The sequence below is a fragment of the Bufo bufo genome, chromosome 6, assembly GCF_905171765.1.
Source record: "Bufo bufo chromosome 6, aBufBuf1.1, whole genome shotgun sequence".
NCBI classification, from domain to species: Eukaryota; Metazoa; Chordata; class Amphibia; order Anura; family Bufonidae; genus Bufo; species Bufo bufo.
In genome coordinates this window covers 70,187,042-70,204,378 of record NC_053394.1, presented here as the reverse complement: position 1 = coordinate 70,204,378, position 17,337 = coordinate 70,187,042, and the positions used below count along the sequence as shown (strand labels likewise).

Below are 17,337 nucleotides of genomic sequence, written 5' to 3'. Positions count from 1 at the left end.
GGTGCGTCTTATAAAGCGAAAAATACGGTATACCAGAGTCCACAGAAAATCTATTTCTAAACAAAATAGACGAGGCGGGAAATCATAATGAGGTGGATATTATGGGGGACTTCTACTATCCAGATATAGACTGGGAAACTGAAACCTGTACATCTCATAAAGGAAACAGGTTCTTGGCAATAACCAAAGACAATTACCTTTCCCAACTGGTTCAGGACCCGACTAGAGGGACGGCCATACTGGACTTGGTAGTAACCAATAGACCTGACAGAACAACAGACGTGCAGGTCGGGGGACACCTGGGAAATAGTGACCATTAAGTAATAACCTTCCAATTATCATTCAAAAGAGCGTTTCTACAGGGAGGAACAAAAATACCAAACTTCAAAAAAGCTACATTTAGCCAACTAAGAGAGGCCATAGGCCTAAGTAACTGGGACAAAGTCCTCAAAAATAAAAGTACAGCCACAAAATAGGATATTTTTAAAAGCATCCTAAAATCTAATTATGAGAGGTACATACCTTATGGGAATAAAAGGTTAAGGAACAAGTAAAAACCAATGTGGATAAATAGAACTGTAAAGAAAGAAAGAAATGACAAAAAGAAAGCATTTAAATCACTAAAACAGGAGGGTAGTGAGGAAGTACTGAAAAACTATAAGGAAAAAAATTGAATCTGTAAAAGACAAATAAAAGCAGCCAAACTAGAGACCGAGAGATTAATTGCCAAAGAGAGTAAAACTCAAATATAAATGGTAAAAAATAAAAATCTGAAGGTGTTGGCCCTTTACAGAGTGATGAGGGGGCAGTTGCAGAGAGCGATGAGGAGAAAGCAAAGCTATTATATATTTTTTTCCCACTATATTAACTAAAGAAAATAAACTGTCAGATGAAATGCAGAATGCAAAAGTAATTTCCCCATTAAAAGTGTCCTGTCTGGCCCAGGAAGAAGTACACACACCCCCGTATCCTAAGAGAATTAAAGGGAGTCTGTCATCAAAGTTTCACCTTTTTAACCCTTCCCATAGCTTTCTAGCAGCCTTACAGTTAATAAAAACATTACCTTTATGAGCAATCCTGGACTTATAAAACCGGCAAAAAACATCTTATTAGCATATGCAAATGAGGGCTCGCAAGTGCCCAGGGGGTGCGTTACCCTCGTAGGTGCCCAGCTAGCATAGCCTTATCGTCGCTTCCCCCGCCCATCCTTTCCCTCTGACCGCCCATCTACTTACTTCTTGTTTCGCCGAGATCCCGCGCCTGCGCACTCACTCCGTTGGCCGGCGCATGCGCACTGCGATGCCGACTCCTTGCACGGCATCACAGTAATTAATGCGCATGCGCCGGCTAACGGCGTGAAAACACCACAAAGAAGGCAGTCCATAGGCGCATGCGCATTAATTACTGTGATGCCATACAGTGAACCTGTAGAAAACGGACAGAGCGGCTGCTGGGCCTTGTCTGAACGCGCAAATCTTGACTAGTCACAGTAGTGGGGGTTGCATGGGAGTCGGGGTACGATGAAGTTGCTGGGGTCCATTTAAAAATTTGCTGTGGGGCCCGGTCATTTCTAGTTACGCAACTGCTTATAGACCTTCCACCCAATCTGACATTGTACATGGAGAGATACAAGTGCACACTGTCCAGCACTATTCCCACCGCGGTGGACTGTTGCTCATCAACCCAACTGCCCTGCGTGCTATTTTGTAGAGAGAGCTGGCTATGACTGGGGCTCTAAATCACAGAGCAGCCGAGTACTGCTTGTGCATCGGCCATCCACCAGAGGTCACTCGCCACTTGCCATAAATTGCTTTGTAACCGTCAAGCCATCTTAATAAAGTTGTCGGAAAAAAAAAATGACTCGATATATTCATCGATCTTCCTTCCTAGCGATTGCTAGGGGGACAGTTCGATGTACTCTGCGCTCGATTGTGTACCCTGGCTGTGCTAACCGGAAGTGCTCGGACCAAATTCTCCGGGGAAAGATGGCGCGAAAAGGGCTTTGGATTTAGGCGCGAAGTTGGTCTCCCGCTTCCCGGGCTAGGCAACCGACATGATTCGACGTACTCTCCGGTTTCAGTTATCTCAGGGCGACGCTACAGAAGGCTCTGCCTCCAAGAAGAAAGCGGGGAAATGTGGCGGCGTCAGGTAAAAAGCTCATTCCCTGACTGGCGCTTGGACTGTTTAGTGACAGGGGCGGACGTTACATGCTCGGACTTGTAGTTCTGCAGGCGGGGTACCATGCCCGTCACAGGGTCTCTGTGTGAAGAAGTGGCCATGTGATGGGCGGGGCTTAGGTCATTGTATATGTGGTGGATGACGTCACTGACAGCATGGCTCGGTGCACTGCATCAGCCCGGGGGGCTCCTGGTACAGGGGCTGCCATATACTTGCTTTGTTCGTTCCCGTGCTGCTCCATTGTTTGTCAGCAGCTCCTCCCCGTACACCGGACATTGTGCTGCCCCCTTCACCCATGAGGGCACCAGACAGGGATCTGCTCCCACCACTGGCACCCAATTCACAGGAGCCCAGAGCACGCGGCCCTCCAGGGCTGTGAAGCAGGGAACACTTTAAAGGGCTTCTCTGGGCTTTTAATATTGTTGACTTTGGCCTCATGCACACAAGCGTATTTTCATTCTGTGTCCGTTTTTTTTTTTTGCGGACCGTATATGGAACCATTCATTTCAATGGGTCCGCAAAAAAAAAACAGAAGGTACTATGTGCATTCTGTTTCCATATGTCCGTATTACGGTTCCGCAAAAAAATAGAACATGTCGTCCTATTATTGTCCGCATTACGGACAAGGATAGGACATGTTCTATTAGGGGGCAGCTGTTCTGTTCCGCAAAATATGGAATGCACACGGACATCATCCGTATTTTTTTGCGGATCCGTTTTTGCCGACCACAAAATACATACGGTAGTGTGCATGAGGCCTTTTTCTCAGGATTTGTAATCAATGTCAGATTGGTGGAGGTCTGACCCCCGCCGATCTGCTGTATGAAGGGAAGGCATGCAGTGTGCACATACAGCTGGTCGGTGGGGGGTGCCTGGCGTCGGACCCCTGCCAATCTGATATTGATGGCCTATCTTGAGAAAAAGGCAACAATATTAAAAGCCCGGAGAACCCCTTCAATGTGGAATGACACCAGGATCTGCAGTGAATATTTCAATTTAGCAGTCGGCTACATGACAGGAAGCCATTAGAACACACTGTCAGTTTTTCATGGCCATTTTTCAACAATTTTTGCATCCATTTTCTGGCTGTCTATTCATTTTTAATAGCCATGAAAAACTGATGAATTTAATTTATTTTTTATAAAATCCCAGCCCCTGCAGTGCCCTTAATACACATAATGTCCTCCATAGTGACCCCCAGCAGTAATGTATCTTTCAGTGTGATGTCACCGCTCGCGCCCAGCATGATTGCGTGATGATCTCATCACTCTGAGCGCAGGTCCTTCACAATAAAGAGAGAGCGAGGGCTGTTTGTTTATATATTTTTTACACTGCTAAGGGCTCTTTCACACTTGCGTTCTTTTCTTCCGGCATAGAGTTCCGTCGTCGGGGCTCTATGCCGGAAGAATCCTGATCAGGATTATCCTAATGCATTCTGAATGGAGAGAAATCCGTTCAGGATGCATCAGGATGTCTTCAGTTCCGGAACAGAACGTTTTTTGGCCGGAGAAAATACTGCAGCATGCTGCGCTTTTTGCTCCGGCCAAAAATCCTGAACACTTGCCGCAAGGCCGGATCCGGAATGAATGCCCATTGAAAAGCATTAATCCGGATCCGGCCTTAAGCTAAACGTCGTTTCGGCGCATTGCCGGATCCGACGTTTAGCTTTTTCTGAATGGTTACCATGGCTGCCAAGACGCTAAAGTCCTGGCAGCCATGGTAAAGTGTAGTGGGGAGCGGGGGAGCAGCATACTTACCGTCCGTGCGGCTCCCGGGGCGCTCCAGAGTGACGTCAGGGCGCCCCACGCGCATGGATCACGTGATCGCATGGACACGTCATCCATGCGCATGGGGCGCTCTGACGTCATTCTGGAGCGCCCCGGGAGCCGCACGGACGGTAAGTATACTGCTCCCCCGCTCCCCACTACTACTATGGCAACCAGGACTTTAATAGCGTCCTGGCTGCCATAGTAACACTGAACGCTTTTTGAAGACGGATCCGTCTTCAAATGCTTTCAGTTCACTTGCGTTTTTCCGGATCCGGCGGGCACCTCCGGCAAATGGAGTACACGCCGGATCCGGACAACGCAAGTGTGAAAGAGCCCTAATACAAATTTTTAAAATAATGTATCATTATCTTTTCGCTTAACACATACTTGCTACTTTGTGTTGGTCTATCACATAAAAATCCCAATAAAATATATTTAAGGCTACTTTCACACTCGCGTTTTGTGCCGATCTGTCATGGACGGATCCGTTCAGATAATACAAACATCTGCATCCGTTCAGAATGGATCAGTTTGTATTATCTTTAAAGAGGACCTTTCATCGGTCCATACATTGTAAGATAATTATCAGGCTGTGTAGAGCGGTGCCCCGGGATCTGACTGCACTTACTATTATTCTTGGCGCCGCTCCGTTCCCCCGCTATGTCCTCCGGTATCTTTGGGGACTTGGTTATAGTAGGCGGAGTCTTCCCTGTTTCACCCTGGGCGTTCCTTCTCCCAGGCTGTAGCGCTGGCCAATCGCAGCATAGATCTGTGCTGTGATTGGACAGCGCTACAGCCTGGGAGAAGGAACGCCCAGGGTGAAACAGGGAAGACTCCGCCTACTATAACCAATTCAGTGAAGATACCGGAGGACATAGCGGGAGAACGGAGCGGCGCCCAGGGATAAGAAGTGCAGTGAGATCCCGGGGCGCCGCTCTACACAGCCTGATAATTATCTTACAATGTTTGGACCGATGAAAGGTCCTCTTTAACATAGCCATGATGGATCTGTCTTGAACACCATTGAAAGTCGGTGGAGGACGGGTCCTTTTCTATTGTGCCAGATTGTGTCAGTGAAAACTGATCCGCCCCCATTGACTTACATTGTGTGCCAGGACGGATCCGTTCGTCTCCGCTTCGTCAGGCGGACAGCAAAATGCTGCAGGCAGTGTTTTGGTGTTCGCCTCCAGAGCGAAATGGAGGCTGAACTGATGCAAACTGAGCGGATCCTTTTCCATTCAGAATGCATTAGGGCAAAACAGATCTGTTTTGGACCGATTGTGAGAGCCCTGAACGGATCTCGCAAACGGAAAGCCAAAACACCAGTGTGAAAGTTGCCTAAGTTTGTGAAAAACTGTGAAAAAGTTAAAGGGGAATGAATACTTTTACAAGGCACTGTATGCATGCTTGAGCTTCTATATCAATGCCCGCTGGGTTGATTCTTTCAGTAGTTGTGCCTTTATACTTTTGCCCCTGTGGCTGGTTTACTTCTGCTTTTTCGCCTTGTCTGACAGTTTCTGCCTGCTTGGTTGTTTTGCTTCTGCATTGGTGCTTGTTCCACTGCCGATGTATTGTCCCAAGGCCCAGTTTGTAGCTCACAGTCTTTTACTTCAGGCTGGGTTCACACTTGAGCGTTTTACAGCGCGTTCAAACGCGCTGTAAAACGCTCAACACATGAAAACCAATGCTTCCCTATGGCCCTGGTTCTCACTTGAGCGTTTTACAGCGCTGAAAAACGTGCTGTAAAACGCCCTACGCTCAAACAAGTACTTGAGCTTCTTTGGGGCGTTTTGACGCACGTTTGTGGCCATAGGACATTGCAGTCAATCACACAAACGCGCGTCAAACGCGCGTTTACTATTGCCAAAAACGCGCGTTAAACGCGCATATCAAAGACGCTCAGGTCTGAACCCAGCCTCAGAGATCTTGGAAAGCAAATTCTAGCTCATACAGGGTTCTCCCCAAGTTATTTCTGGTATGAGATCTAGGCTTTTAATATTGATGACCTCTCCTCAGGATAGGTCATTAATATTAGATCAGCGGGGGTCCGACACCTGGCACCCCTGCTGATCAGCTGTTTGTTCTGGGGGCATCTGTGGATGGCACTGTTCTGGGGGCATCTGTGGATCCCCCCCCCCTATTCTGGGGGCATCTGTGGATCCCCCCCATAACAGTGTCCCTGTGTAGTGAATGGGGGCCGGCATCTGTTTCTATAATGGCAGCGGGGCCCGGTGCCTGCTTCATTCATAAAGTGGGCGGAGCAGGCGTGTGACGTAGTGAGCTACGCTACGAGCGCCCACCCGGCCTCCTGACTGCCAAGAAGTTAGTAGTACAGCGCTAGATTTAAGATGATTGGAATACTTTAACAATACCCACAAGTTAGATATGATTACCGTATACTACAGTGAGCGGGGCCCGGTGTAGTAGAATACAGTGACTGCACCGGGCCCCGCTGCATTACAGAAACAGACGCCGGCCCCCAGCCCTCCTCCCTCTCAGCCTATTCACTGGACGGTCGCAGCATTCGCTCCATAAGACGCACTGCTATTTTCCCCCACTTTTGTGAAAAATACGGTACTTCTCTACTGTAAGAATAAAGGCCAATGCATGCAGTGCGTCACGTTACCGCAAAACGAACACGTTAAGTGACCATGAAGAAGCTTTTCATATGCTTCACTATATGGCACGCAACGCACAGTTAAAGGGTTTCTGTCACCCCGCAAAACTCATTATTTTTTTTTTGGATAGTTAGATTCCTCATAGAGCGATATAGGAGAATATAATGCTCTTACTTACTTTCATGCGGCCGATTCTTTATAAAACGAACTTTTATAATATGTAAATGAGGGCTCTACCAGCAAGTAGGGCGTCTACTTGCTGGTAGCTGCTGCAGAAATCCGCCCCCTCGCCGTGTTGATTGACAGGGCCAGCCGTGATCTCCTCCTCCGGCCGGCCCTGTCAGTAATTCAAAAATCGCGCGCCTCGCGTCATTCGGCGCAGGCACTCTGAGATGAGGAGGCTCGTCTCCTCAGCACTCCCTCAGTGCGCCTGCGCCGATGACGTCTTCTCTTTCGGTGATGTAAAAAGATAGAACAGGTCCTATCTTTTTGCAGAACGGGCAGATCGCAGACCTATTAAAGTGAATGGGTCCGCGATCCGATGCGGCTGACCCACAGCCGGCGATCGTGCATTGCGGCTCGCAATTTGCGGGGCCGCAGCACAGGCACGGGTCACACACGTTCGTGTGAACTCGGCCTAATTCTGATAGACTCCTATGCTAATGCATTGGAGTCTATTAGAGAAGCAGTCTGATGATTGCTTACTATAGTTCCCTAGGGGAACTATTAAAAAGTGTATATAAAAATCCAAATCGCCCTCCTTTCCCCAAAATAAAAATACATAATAAAAAAATAAAAATAAAGATAATGGGCATTGCTGTGTGCGAAAATGCACGTACTATTAAAATATAAAAATATTCATCCCATACGGCAAATGGCAAAACGGGGGGGGGGGGGGGAATAAAAAGGGCTGATTTTGCTATTTTTTGATCGCTTCACCTCCCACAAAAAATGAAATAAAAAGTCTTACACACAAGAATGGCATCAATGAAAAGAACAGATCGTCCTGCAAAAAAATTAGCCTTCGCACAGCTCAGTACACATAAAAATAACAAAAAGTTATGGGGGTCAGAATATGGCAATACAAAGGGAAAAATTTTATTTTTTCCAAAGTTTTAAATTTTTTCCCAGTATAAAAAATCAAGAAAAACTATCCATATGTGGTATAGTTGTAATTAGGGGTGGGCGGTATAGGCAATATAAATTTGGGCCACGATATGGATTTTCGCCATATCTCCTATATTGCCGGACTGCGATATGATCGCGCTCTCTGCGCGCACCATTTTCTCCTGAGCTGGCCGGCACAGTGGAGGGAGAAGGAGGGAGTCCCTCCCTCCCCACTGTGCGCGGCTGCCGCTGAACACCAATGAGGACAGAGTAGGAGGAGGGGAGGGGAGGGACTGTGGCCACTGCGGCACCAATGAATGTGCCGGCCATATCCCACAGGGTCCCCCTCCCCCCCTCCCCTCCCCATCATAGATGGCAGTGGGCAGTTCCGATCGGAGTCCCCGCAGTGTAATGCTGGGGCTCCGATCGGTTACCATGGCAGCCAGGAGTCACGCTACTGAAGTCCTGGCTGCGATGGTATGTTAGTGAGCAGCATTATACTCACGTGCGCCGTGGCCCCCGGGCGCTCCTTCTGTCTGTGCGGCGGATTGCTAATGCTTATAGCTTATAGCATTAGCAATGCGCCGCACAGACCTATGAGAAGAAGAAGCGACCGGCGGCCACGGCGCACGTGAGTATAATGCTGCTCACTAACATACCATCGCAGCCAGGACTTCAGTAGCGTCCTGGCTGCCATGGTAACCGATCGGAGCCCCAGCATTACACTGCTGGGACTCCGATCAGAACTGCCCACTGCCACCAATGATGGGGGAGGAGGGGGACCCTGTGGCCACTGCCACCAATGATTAATACTGGGGAGGGAGGGAGGGTGGGTGGGTTTGAGTTACCGCTGGGGGGGGCAGATTAGAGGCTGGGGGGGGGGGCAGATTAGAGGCTGGGGGGGGGGGCAGATTAGAGGCTGGGGGGGGGGCAGATTAGAGGCTGGGGGGGGGGGCAGATTAGAGGCTGGGGGGGGGGGCAGATTAGAGGCTGGGGGGGGGGGCAGATTAGAGGCTGGGGGGGGGGGGGCAGATTAGAGGCTGGGGGGGGGCAGATTAGAGGCTGGGGGGGGCAGATTAGAGGCTGGGGGGGGCAGATTAGAGGCTGGGGGGGGGGAGATTAGAGGCTGGGGGGGGGAGATTAGAGGCTGGGGGGGGGGGAGATTAGAGGCTGGGGGGGGGCAGATTAGAGGCTGGGGGGGGGCAGATTAGAGGCTGGGGGGGGGCAGATTAGAGGCTGGGGGGGGCGCAGATTAGAGGCTGGGGGGGGCGCAGATCAGAGGCTGGCTGCCATGGTCAGCTCCCTGCTGTTGTGTGCACAAAGCACAGGGCAGCGAGGAGTGTATGAAGACCTATTCACCCTAATAGAGCTCTATTAGGGTGAATATGACAAGGGTTCTAGCCCTTAAGGAGGCTAATAGTTATTAAATAAAAAGTAAAAAAAAAAAAAAAAAGTTTAAACACCCCCCCAATATAGAAAACAATATATCGCAATATATATCGCATATCGCACATGCTTAAAATTATATTGCAATATAAATTTTAGGCCATATCGCCCACCCCTAGTTGTAATCATAGTTACCCAGAGAATAAAAATAACAGGTCAGTTTTATCGCACAGAAAACTCTTAAAAAATAAATTAATAAATAAAAACCCATAACACTGTGGTGGAATGGTGTTTTTTATTTTATTTATTAATTCCATTCTGATTGGAGTTTATTTTCCTGTTTACCACCACATTGTATGCAACCGTAAATGGCGCCATTAGAAAGTGCATCGTGTGCCGCAAAAAAACAAGCCCTCGATAGTTTTGGTTCCCTATTTTATTAAAACATTTTCAGACATTGCTAGTTGTAGATTGTACTGTTTGTGGCTGTACAGTAGACTCGGCTGTGCCAGATTTATCTGAATCGGTTTTCATGAATCTGCCCCTTTGTTAGTTTAACCCCTTTATGACCGCTGATATGTGTTTTTACAGTGGTAATTATTGGGCTTTCTTCTAAGCTGCGGCCTAGAATAAGTGCTGCCCAGGTCTCCTATGCAGAACAGTAGCTCAACTCTCTAAGGGCCTGGGTGGCAGAAGCGACTGCGACATCTAAATGCCTTAGAGGCTGGGGCTCCCTCTCTCAGACATCAACACCCTGCGAATGAGATTGCGGGGTGCGGCACGGGGTGTGCCAATGTCTTTGTACAGCAGCCGAAGGCCTAATTAATGCCCTCAGGTCTGCCTGCAGCATTTGCCCTATCAGTATCCCATTCAATGAAAAAGTTGCAAAAATGAAACCCCACCATGTATTTGGTATCGCCACCTCTGTAACCACCTGCACTGCACCGTCAACACTTATCCAGTTGTAAAAATCCAACTTGAATAGATTTTTGGCGACTGTTGTGTCAGTGCGACACTATTGACTATCATTTATAAAAAAATTAATAAAAAATTGTGACTTTTCAGAGAAGTCTGGAGACACACGTCGCCCTGTAGCTCTAGCCTTATCCAGCGTAGTCAATTCTGCAGTGCGAACTGGATTTCTTATTCTACCTTTTAACTTCATGTGCCTAAGGCCTCATGCACACGGCCGTTGCCATCTTGTGGTCCGCAATATGCGGGCGCCGGCCGTGTGCTCCCCGCGTCACTGATGTGGACCCATTCACTTGAACTCGCGGTGCGGAACGGAGGCATGGAACTCCACTGCGGAGTGCTTCTTTGGTGTTTCAGTCCATGCCTCTGCACCACAAAAAAAAAACAAAAAACATGTTTGTTTTTTTTTTTGTTTTTTTGCGGTGCGGACGGATCACAGACCCATTCAAGTTGATTGCAGTCCCCAGTGCACGGAACGGCCGCACAACGGCCCTGTGCATGGGGCCTAATACTAGTATTTTACAAGCATAATGCGTTTGTCGTCTTGTACGAGGCAGTATTGTGCCTTCTCTTCAGTCACTGCTGTAGACCCGTGGGAATCGCTTTTGTTTATCTGGCATATATATAGCATGTGCTCCTCCACATGAGGCCAGCCGTTCTCTCTTCTACTACCGTATTCCACTGGATAGAGGATAACTTAAAAATATCGGTGGGGTTCTGGCCGCTGGTACCCCCACTGATCATGACATGCGTTACACTTTTGCAGCTGCATTAGCTCACGCTCCTGTTGCAGCCCTGCTACTGCTTCCTTCCCTTAGAGGATGGCCTCGTGTGTGGGAATATTACTGTTACTTATTAGTGGGATGCAAAGGAGATCCATAAAAAATAAAAGTAAAAAAAAAACAGTTGTCTTATTGCTTGGTATCATGCACATGACCCTATCTATGTTACTGCCCACAAACCATGAATTTGTAAAATACAGATGCCCATTCTTGTCCACAAAACAGAGACGAATAGGACACGTTCTATAATTTATGGCTGCCCAAATGTGGACAGCACACAGATGCGACCCCGCTGAAATGAACGAGTTCACATTAGAACTGCAAAAAATGCAGATCGGACGTAGACTAAAAATACTTTTTAGTGCCTGAGGCCTGAACTGCATAAATGTATAGACAGGTGCTAAGATCTAACATTGGTCTCACTTTATTATTTTTTTTTTATTTTCTTTGCAGAAACCACCATATAACAGAATTTTTTAAGCCACCCAGCAGGCCAGGTATGCATGATTATTTTGCACAATTTTGAGCGCTTATCATGTATTTTAGACTTAATGCAGTATTTATAATTACATTTATAATTACATGGCCACAGCGTAGACATCACTATGCAAAGGACACGGGTCAATTCGGGTCCATTCACACGTCCGTAAGTGTTTTGCGGATCCCCAAAACACTGACACGGGCAATGTGCATTCTGCAATTTGCGGACTGCTCATCGCCGGCACTATAATAGAAAATGCCTAATCTTGTACGCAATTGCGGACAAGAATAGGACATGTTATATTTTTTTGCAGATGCGGAAGTTTGGATCCACAGATGCGGACAGCACATTCCGGCCCCATTGAAAATGAATGGGTCTGCACCCGTTCTGAAAAATTGCGGAACGGATGCGGACCCATTTTGCGGACGTGTGAATGGACCCTTATACTGTGGACACAATAGTCCTGATGTGCAAAGCTCTGCATAGATGTAAAAATTTGCCCCCAGTTTAACCAGTCCTCCTATACTTTTTACTGCATGGAGAGTATGATCCTGCAATGGCAATGTTGCAAATGTCAGTAACAGGCCGCAACGGTGACCTGCTCCTCTTGCTTCATCTGTGACACGTGACACAGGGGGAGCCTGTGATTGGCTGCAGCTTTCACGTGAGTCCCAGTTGACGGATGTTGTTCTTAGTGCATGTGGGAACTTCCGGCTTAGGAGCTCAACAGACTGGATCCAACAGCGAAGATCCATTACGCATCACCCACACGCTGGGTCAGGCAGGTCTGGGCCACTATTTCCGTATTGGATAACCCTTTTAAAAACAAGAGGTGGGACCTCGTGCTTAAAACATTATATTTATTTTTTTGCTCATAGCAACTAATTGAATGCAATGCAGAACAGTTTGTACTTAGATGTGAGGGAAGACACTGCTGTGACTACTTAGTGGAAGAGGGAGACATCTTAAAGCAAAGCTCTGCTTGCTTTTTTTTTTTTTAAAGAGAACCCGTCCCCTCTCCTGACATGTCTGTTTAGAAACCACTTGCATTGCCCATGTAATAAGAATAGATGCTCCTGAATTCTTATGGCTCTTAGACTGCGTTCACTTCTCCATTTTAGAGATCTGTCTGCCTGAACCAGTGCAAATGCCGGCTGTCTGCTGTACAAATAACCGCAGCATGCAGTGTTTTTTGTCCAGCCGAAACACAGAATTTATTCCGGAAATCGACTGGATCACTGCCGGACCTCATTGCAGTCAGTGGGGATGCCGGATCTCCTAACAGAGATCTGAACGAAGTCCCGTTGTGAGTTTCATGTTTCTATTAGAAGTTTATGAATAAGTTGCTAGCAGTCTGCAATAAAGGTCCAGCTGGATGTTACCAGTTGGGGGGGGTGTCTGACAATATCCAGTCAGGGACACACCCGTAATTCCTAGAAGGACCTTTATTGCAGACTGCTAGCAACTTATTCATAAGCTTCTAGCAGTAATAATTTAGGAATGGCTCAACTTAAAACTATAATAAAAGATGCCCCAGAATTGTTGTTACATGGGAAATGCAAGTAGTTACTAAAGGCCCCTTTACACGGCCCGATTCTCGGCCAGATGATGGCCAACAGGCCTACATAGGAACACTCGTTAGCGATTATCTACCGGTGTAAAGGTGATGCCGATTATCCGGTGAAGTAACTAAATACTGCATTCATCGGGTAATCTCATAATTCATGCGGTCACAAAAATTGGCATTTGCCAGCAGCAGATTGTGCTGTGCAAACAGCCTTGAGTCTGTATGGTGACGAGCAATGACATTAGCGATCGCTTCTCCCGATACTGTGGAGAAGATCACTGCATGTAAATGCAAAGGTCACCTCCACTGACAAGGAGGCACTTGCCAGGAAGGAGTGCTTTCTTTCCGACAATTGGCTTCAAAATTGTCCCGTGTAAAGGGGCCTTAAAGGGGTTATCCGAGACTAAAAAGTGCACCCCATATGCCCGGTCCCCTCACACTGAATCTACTTACCTGGCTCCCTGCACCCCTCCTGGTCCCTGCACCGCCACTGCTGCTTCACCCCGTGCGCAGATGAAAACATTGTGTTGGTGGGGGGCGGGGGGGGGGGTACGAGCAGCCAATGGCAGGCGGTGACTTGGACAAGCCTTCCTAGCATCACAGCTTGCCATTGGCTGCTCCCCCAAACACTGGATGTTTTCATCCGCGCACGGGAAGAAGCGGCGGTGCAGGGACCAGGAGCAGCGTGGGGAGTCAGGTAAGTAGATTCAGTGTGGGGGGCACTTTTTAGTCTCGGATAACCCCTTTTGAGGGCATTTAAAAAAAAAAATTATTCCATTGTAATTATTTTGAGCTAAAAATCCTTTTTTCAATCTGTCTATATTAAAAATATGGAACCCTTTTTATGTGTACAGAGCTGACATGCTCTACTAGCTGCCTGTGGATTTTCTGTCTTTTCCGTCATCTGGGAAGCAGACTATTCCTTATCTCTGCTCTCTGACATTATAAACACTCATTAAAGGAATATATAACCTATATAGAACAATGCCAGACCGCTGGTACTAATTAAATCTTTATTACAAAACACATGATAATTTAATAACATACATGATTAAAAGAATCAGTGCAGGAGATAAAAAAGCAACATCGCTGGAGGAGACATACAGTGGACAAGGGTCCCTATCCCTTAAACATGATTAGTCAAAAAATGCATACATGGAATTCATACAATGCAGGAAACAGGACAATTACCCATGCTGAGTCTCCTCCAGGATGGCGCCAACCCCAACGCGCGTTTCGGCGTACCTTCGTCTGGGGGTAGCGTCATCACTGGAGGACGTAGTTTAAATATAAGTATCAGCCAATCACTACACACCAGTTAATCGTTGGTTCATTCGTCACCGGACTACGCCGGAACTGATCTAATGAACATCCTAGATGCCGGCATCTGAAGGAGCACGTGACCACCCGGAATCATGTGATCTGCTCCTAGTCACGTGATCCGGATGACGTCACTTGAATCGCGCACAACAAAGTCGCGGCCCGGTGGCGTCATCCTACCTTGCTATATGATTCAGACCCATAGTATTGACATATTCGTACATTGAAAAGACAAAGAAATACATACATAAGACAATAGAAATATATCGGAGCATATTTATAGTGACTACCTTGATATAGATATACAGAAATACATAAAAGATTACATAACATTATTACATACAAAAGTAATCCACAAGAAATGCTACTACACAAATGCATAGGGCATAAATAAATAAATAAGGCCTCACGTCCCTCGTGGCTGTGATGACAGCTATAAATCAATACGTGACTACACCAAATATACATTAAATACAATTGAATAAAAACAACATATTAATCCTGTGATCTAAGCCATCATGTGATGTATAGATATGGGTCGTGACCCATATATCACATATCATTCAGTGCTATAAGTATACATAAAAGTGATACAATATTATTATAAATGCAAAGTGCATTATAATCAGTACATCATCTATTGAAAGATACATGTAGAAAATACATTAAGTGTATTGTGTGCATTACCCCCGCTAGTCATTGGGGAATCAGGGGGCCAAAATGAGGAACAAAGTGGGGGATCATATCCGTGTATATAGTTAAAGGTGATACCTCATATATACATGTATCATTCAATACTATAAAAAGTGATCAAATAATATTATAAAAATTATAAAAGTGCAAGTGCATAATAGTAACACATCACCTCTTTAAAAGATGTATATAGAGAATACATGAGATGTATTAAGATGTGTCACCCACACCAAAATAATCAGTGAAGGACAGAGGGGCCAGAAAAGAGGGACAAACAAAGAAGGGGGGAAGAAAGGGGGAAACCTGAGAGTAGCCAGCAGCCTGTTTCTGACGATTGTTTTGTTCCTGAAGGCAGATGCGGCAAAAGCTCTGAAAAGGTTCCTTTATCCCCTGCCCGGCGCGCTTCTCTAGTCATGCTTAAAGCCAAGTGGGCAGCGGCCTGCTTCCTTCAAGTCAAGATAACCACGCCCCCTTCCCTGCCCCTTCGCTGTGACTGACAGCGCTTATGCAGAGAGTTCGGCAAAGCCAGCCGAACTGTCAGTCACAGGGAAGGGGGCGTGGTTATCTTGACTTGAAGCGAGGAGGCTGCTGCCCCCCTGACTTCAAGCATGACTAGAGAAGCGCGCCGGACAGGGGATAAAGGAACGGTTTCAGAGCTTTTGCCGCATCTGCCTTCAGGAACAAAACAATCGTCAAACACGCTGCTGGCTACTCTCAGGTACTGCTGGCAGCTTGGGATGGTTTTTGGAGCTGACAGGTTCCCTTTAAGGCTCAATCCTGATCTTATTGATAAGAATGTGGCCTAAATAAGTGTTTGACCTGTTAGTAGTTTAGAGATGAGGTTTATTAAAAGGGAAAGTACCAGTCACACACACAAAAAACAGTTAACCCTTTGTGACAGAATGGCTCAATATTTTAAGAAAAGCCAATTGAATTTTTTTTTATTTTTTTTTGCCAAAAATGAGTAAAAATGCAATCATAAAAATGCCTCCAAAAGTGTACATAGCTTTTAAAGGAGACATGTCAGGAGAGGTATACAAGTTAATTATCCCTTTTCACTGTTGGATCAGATCTAGTTTGCATTTGAATTCACAATGCATCATTGCAGGCTCCTAGACCTCAGCGGGGTAACTGTCTTGTCCGAATATTTGTCATAATTGCAAGTTTCTTTACAGCTTTGTTTCTTATAGGGTCATTCCATGTCAAGTGGAGCAACCTAGAAATCCGACCCTCTCCAAATTGAATACAATTTTGCACAGATGTTCCCTAGTGTCCTAAATGAAATCTTCCAAAATTTTTCATCTGGACCTCTGTTGGTTCCAGAGTTTCAGGCATCTGATGATGGGCCAGCTGTAAATGCGCTGGCAACTTTGTCAAGGCACAGTATCTTAAGTAGTTAAGCTAGGAGGCTAGTAAAACTGCCTCTAATGCCACCAGATGTAAGGCAGCGATCCTATAAGTCAATATTCAGCTCTTAAAATAAGCCTTCAGACATGACTTGGATATTAAATAAGCCAGCACCTCATCTGCAGACAGCTGTTTCAGGGTGATTGCCTCTCATCAGTGCAGAGCAGAGAACTGGCTTAACTGGGTGAAAGGCCAAGGGAAGCAATGACATGCTCTTCTGGGACCCAGCAAGTGTCTCTGTGGGAAGGTCAGTAAAATGACCTTGCAGGACCATGGGGATGCAATAAATTGATCAAACCATCATGCTCCTCAATTGAAACTTCACATATATTGCCAATTCACCAGGAGTTATCATAGGTGCAAGCTATGTACTGACCAGGTTGAAGACAGGATACTTTGAGGACAGATTGACATTCAGGTTCCAGAACACTGGCAATAATTCAGGTGGCATCATTGGAAATTTTGTTAACACAAATATTAGTTGTATCAATGGGTTTGAACTGATGGTGCTCCCTTGTCCCAGCAACAGTGTGGCTCTTGGTAAACCTTTCTTCTTGAATAGGTCTGTTTGCATCAACATCTTCCTTTGGGACAAAGAAAAATTTAATGCCAGGAACATTTTTGCTGCAGAAGTCATACAGATCTTTTGGTGTCAAAATTTGGTTATTGACTGGACGCTGTAAACTAGCCCTGGCAGTTCCTCCAATTCCATCACAAGGTGATTTTCCATGGCTAGAGCCAAAAAAGTTCCACTCTGCAGTGATGCAAAAGTCATTATTATGACTGCATAGATTAATAAAATGTTAGAAGTTTTTGTACTGAGCAGCAGATCATCACTAAAATAGTGAATATGCTTTAAAATGGCTAGTGCGTCCTTCAGATGCCCAATCAGCTACAGTGTCATGACGCTGATGATGCAAATGCTGAAGCATCGGAAGGATGAAGTGTTGCCAGGCTATTTTCCCTGTGAAACCCCTGCACTGCATCCTGGACAACAAAGGAGTAGTTTTCGGCAAAGTCCATCAGGACAATTACATGTCCCTCCTCCAGATTTTGT

General features: G+C 46.3%; 1 protein-coding gene across 2 annotated transcripts in view; it reads left to right on the top strand.

Moving 5' to 3' along the window:
* Window positions 1-1,957: 1,957 nt before the first annotated feature.
* Window positions 1,958-17,337, top strand: part of SLF2 (SMC5-SMC6 complex localization factor 2) — a 67,580-nt gene continuing 52,200 nt past the window's right edge. For both annotated transcript variants that reach the window (XM_040435788.1, XM_040435787.1), the window contains exons 1-2: window positions 1,958-2,148; window positions 11,266-11,309. In XM_040435788.1, the coding sequence (XP_040291722.1) occupies window positions 2,054-2,148; window positions 11,266-11,309 (139 nt within the window). In that variant the 5' untranslated portion in view covers window positions 1,958-2,053. The remainder of the gene's footprint in view (window positions 2,149-11,265; window positions 11,310-17,337) is intronic.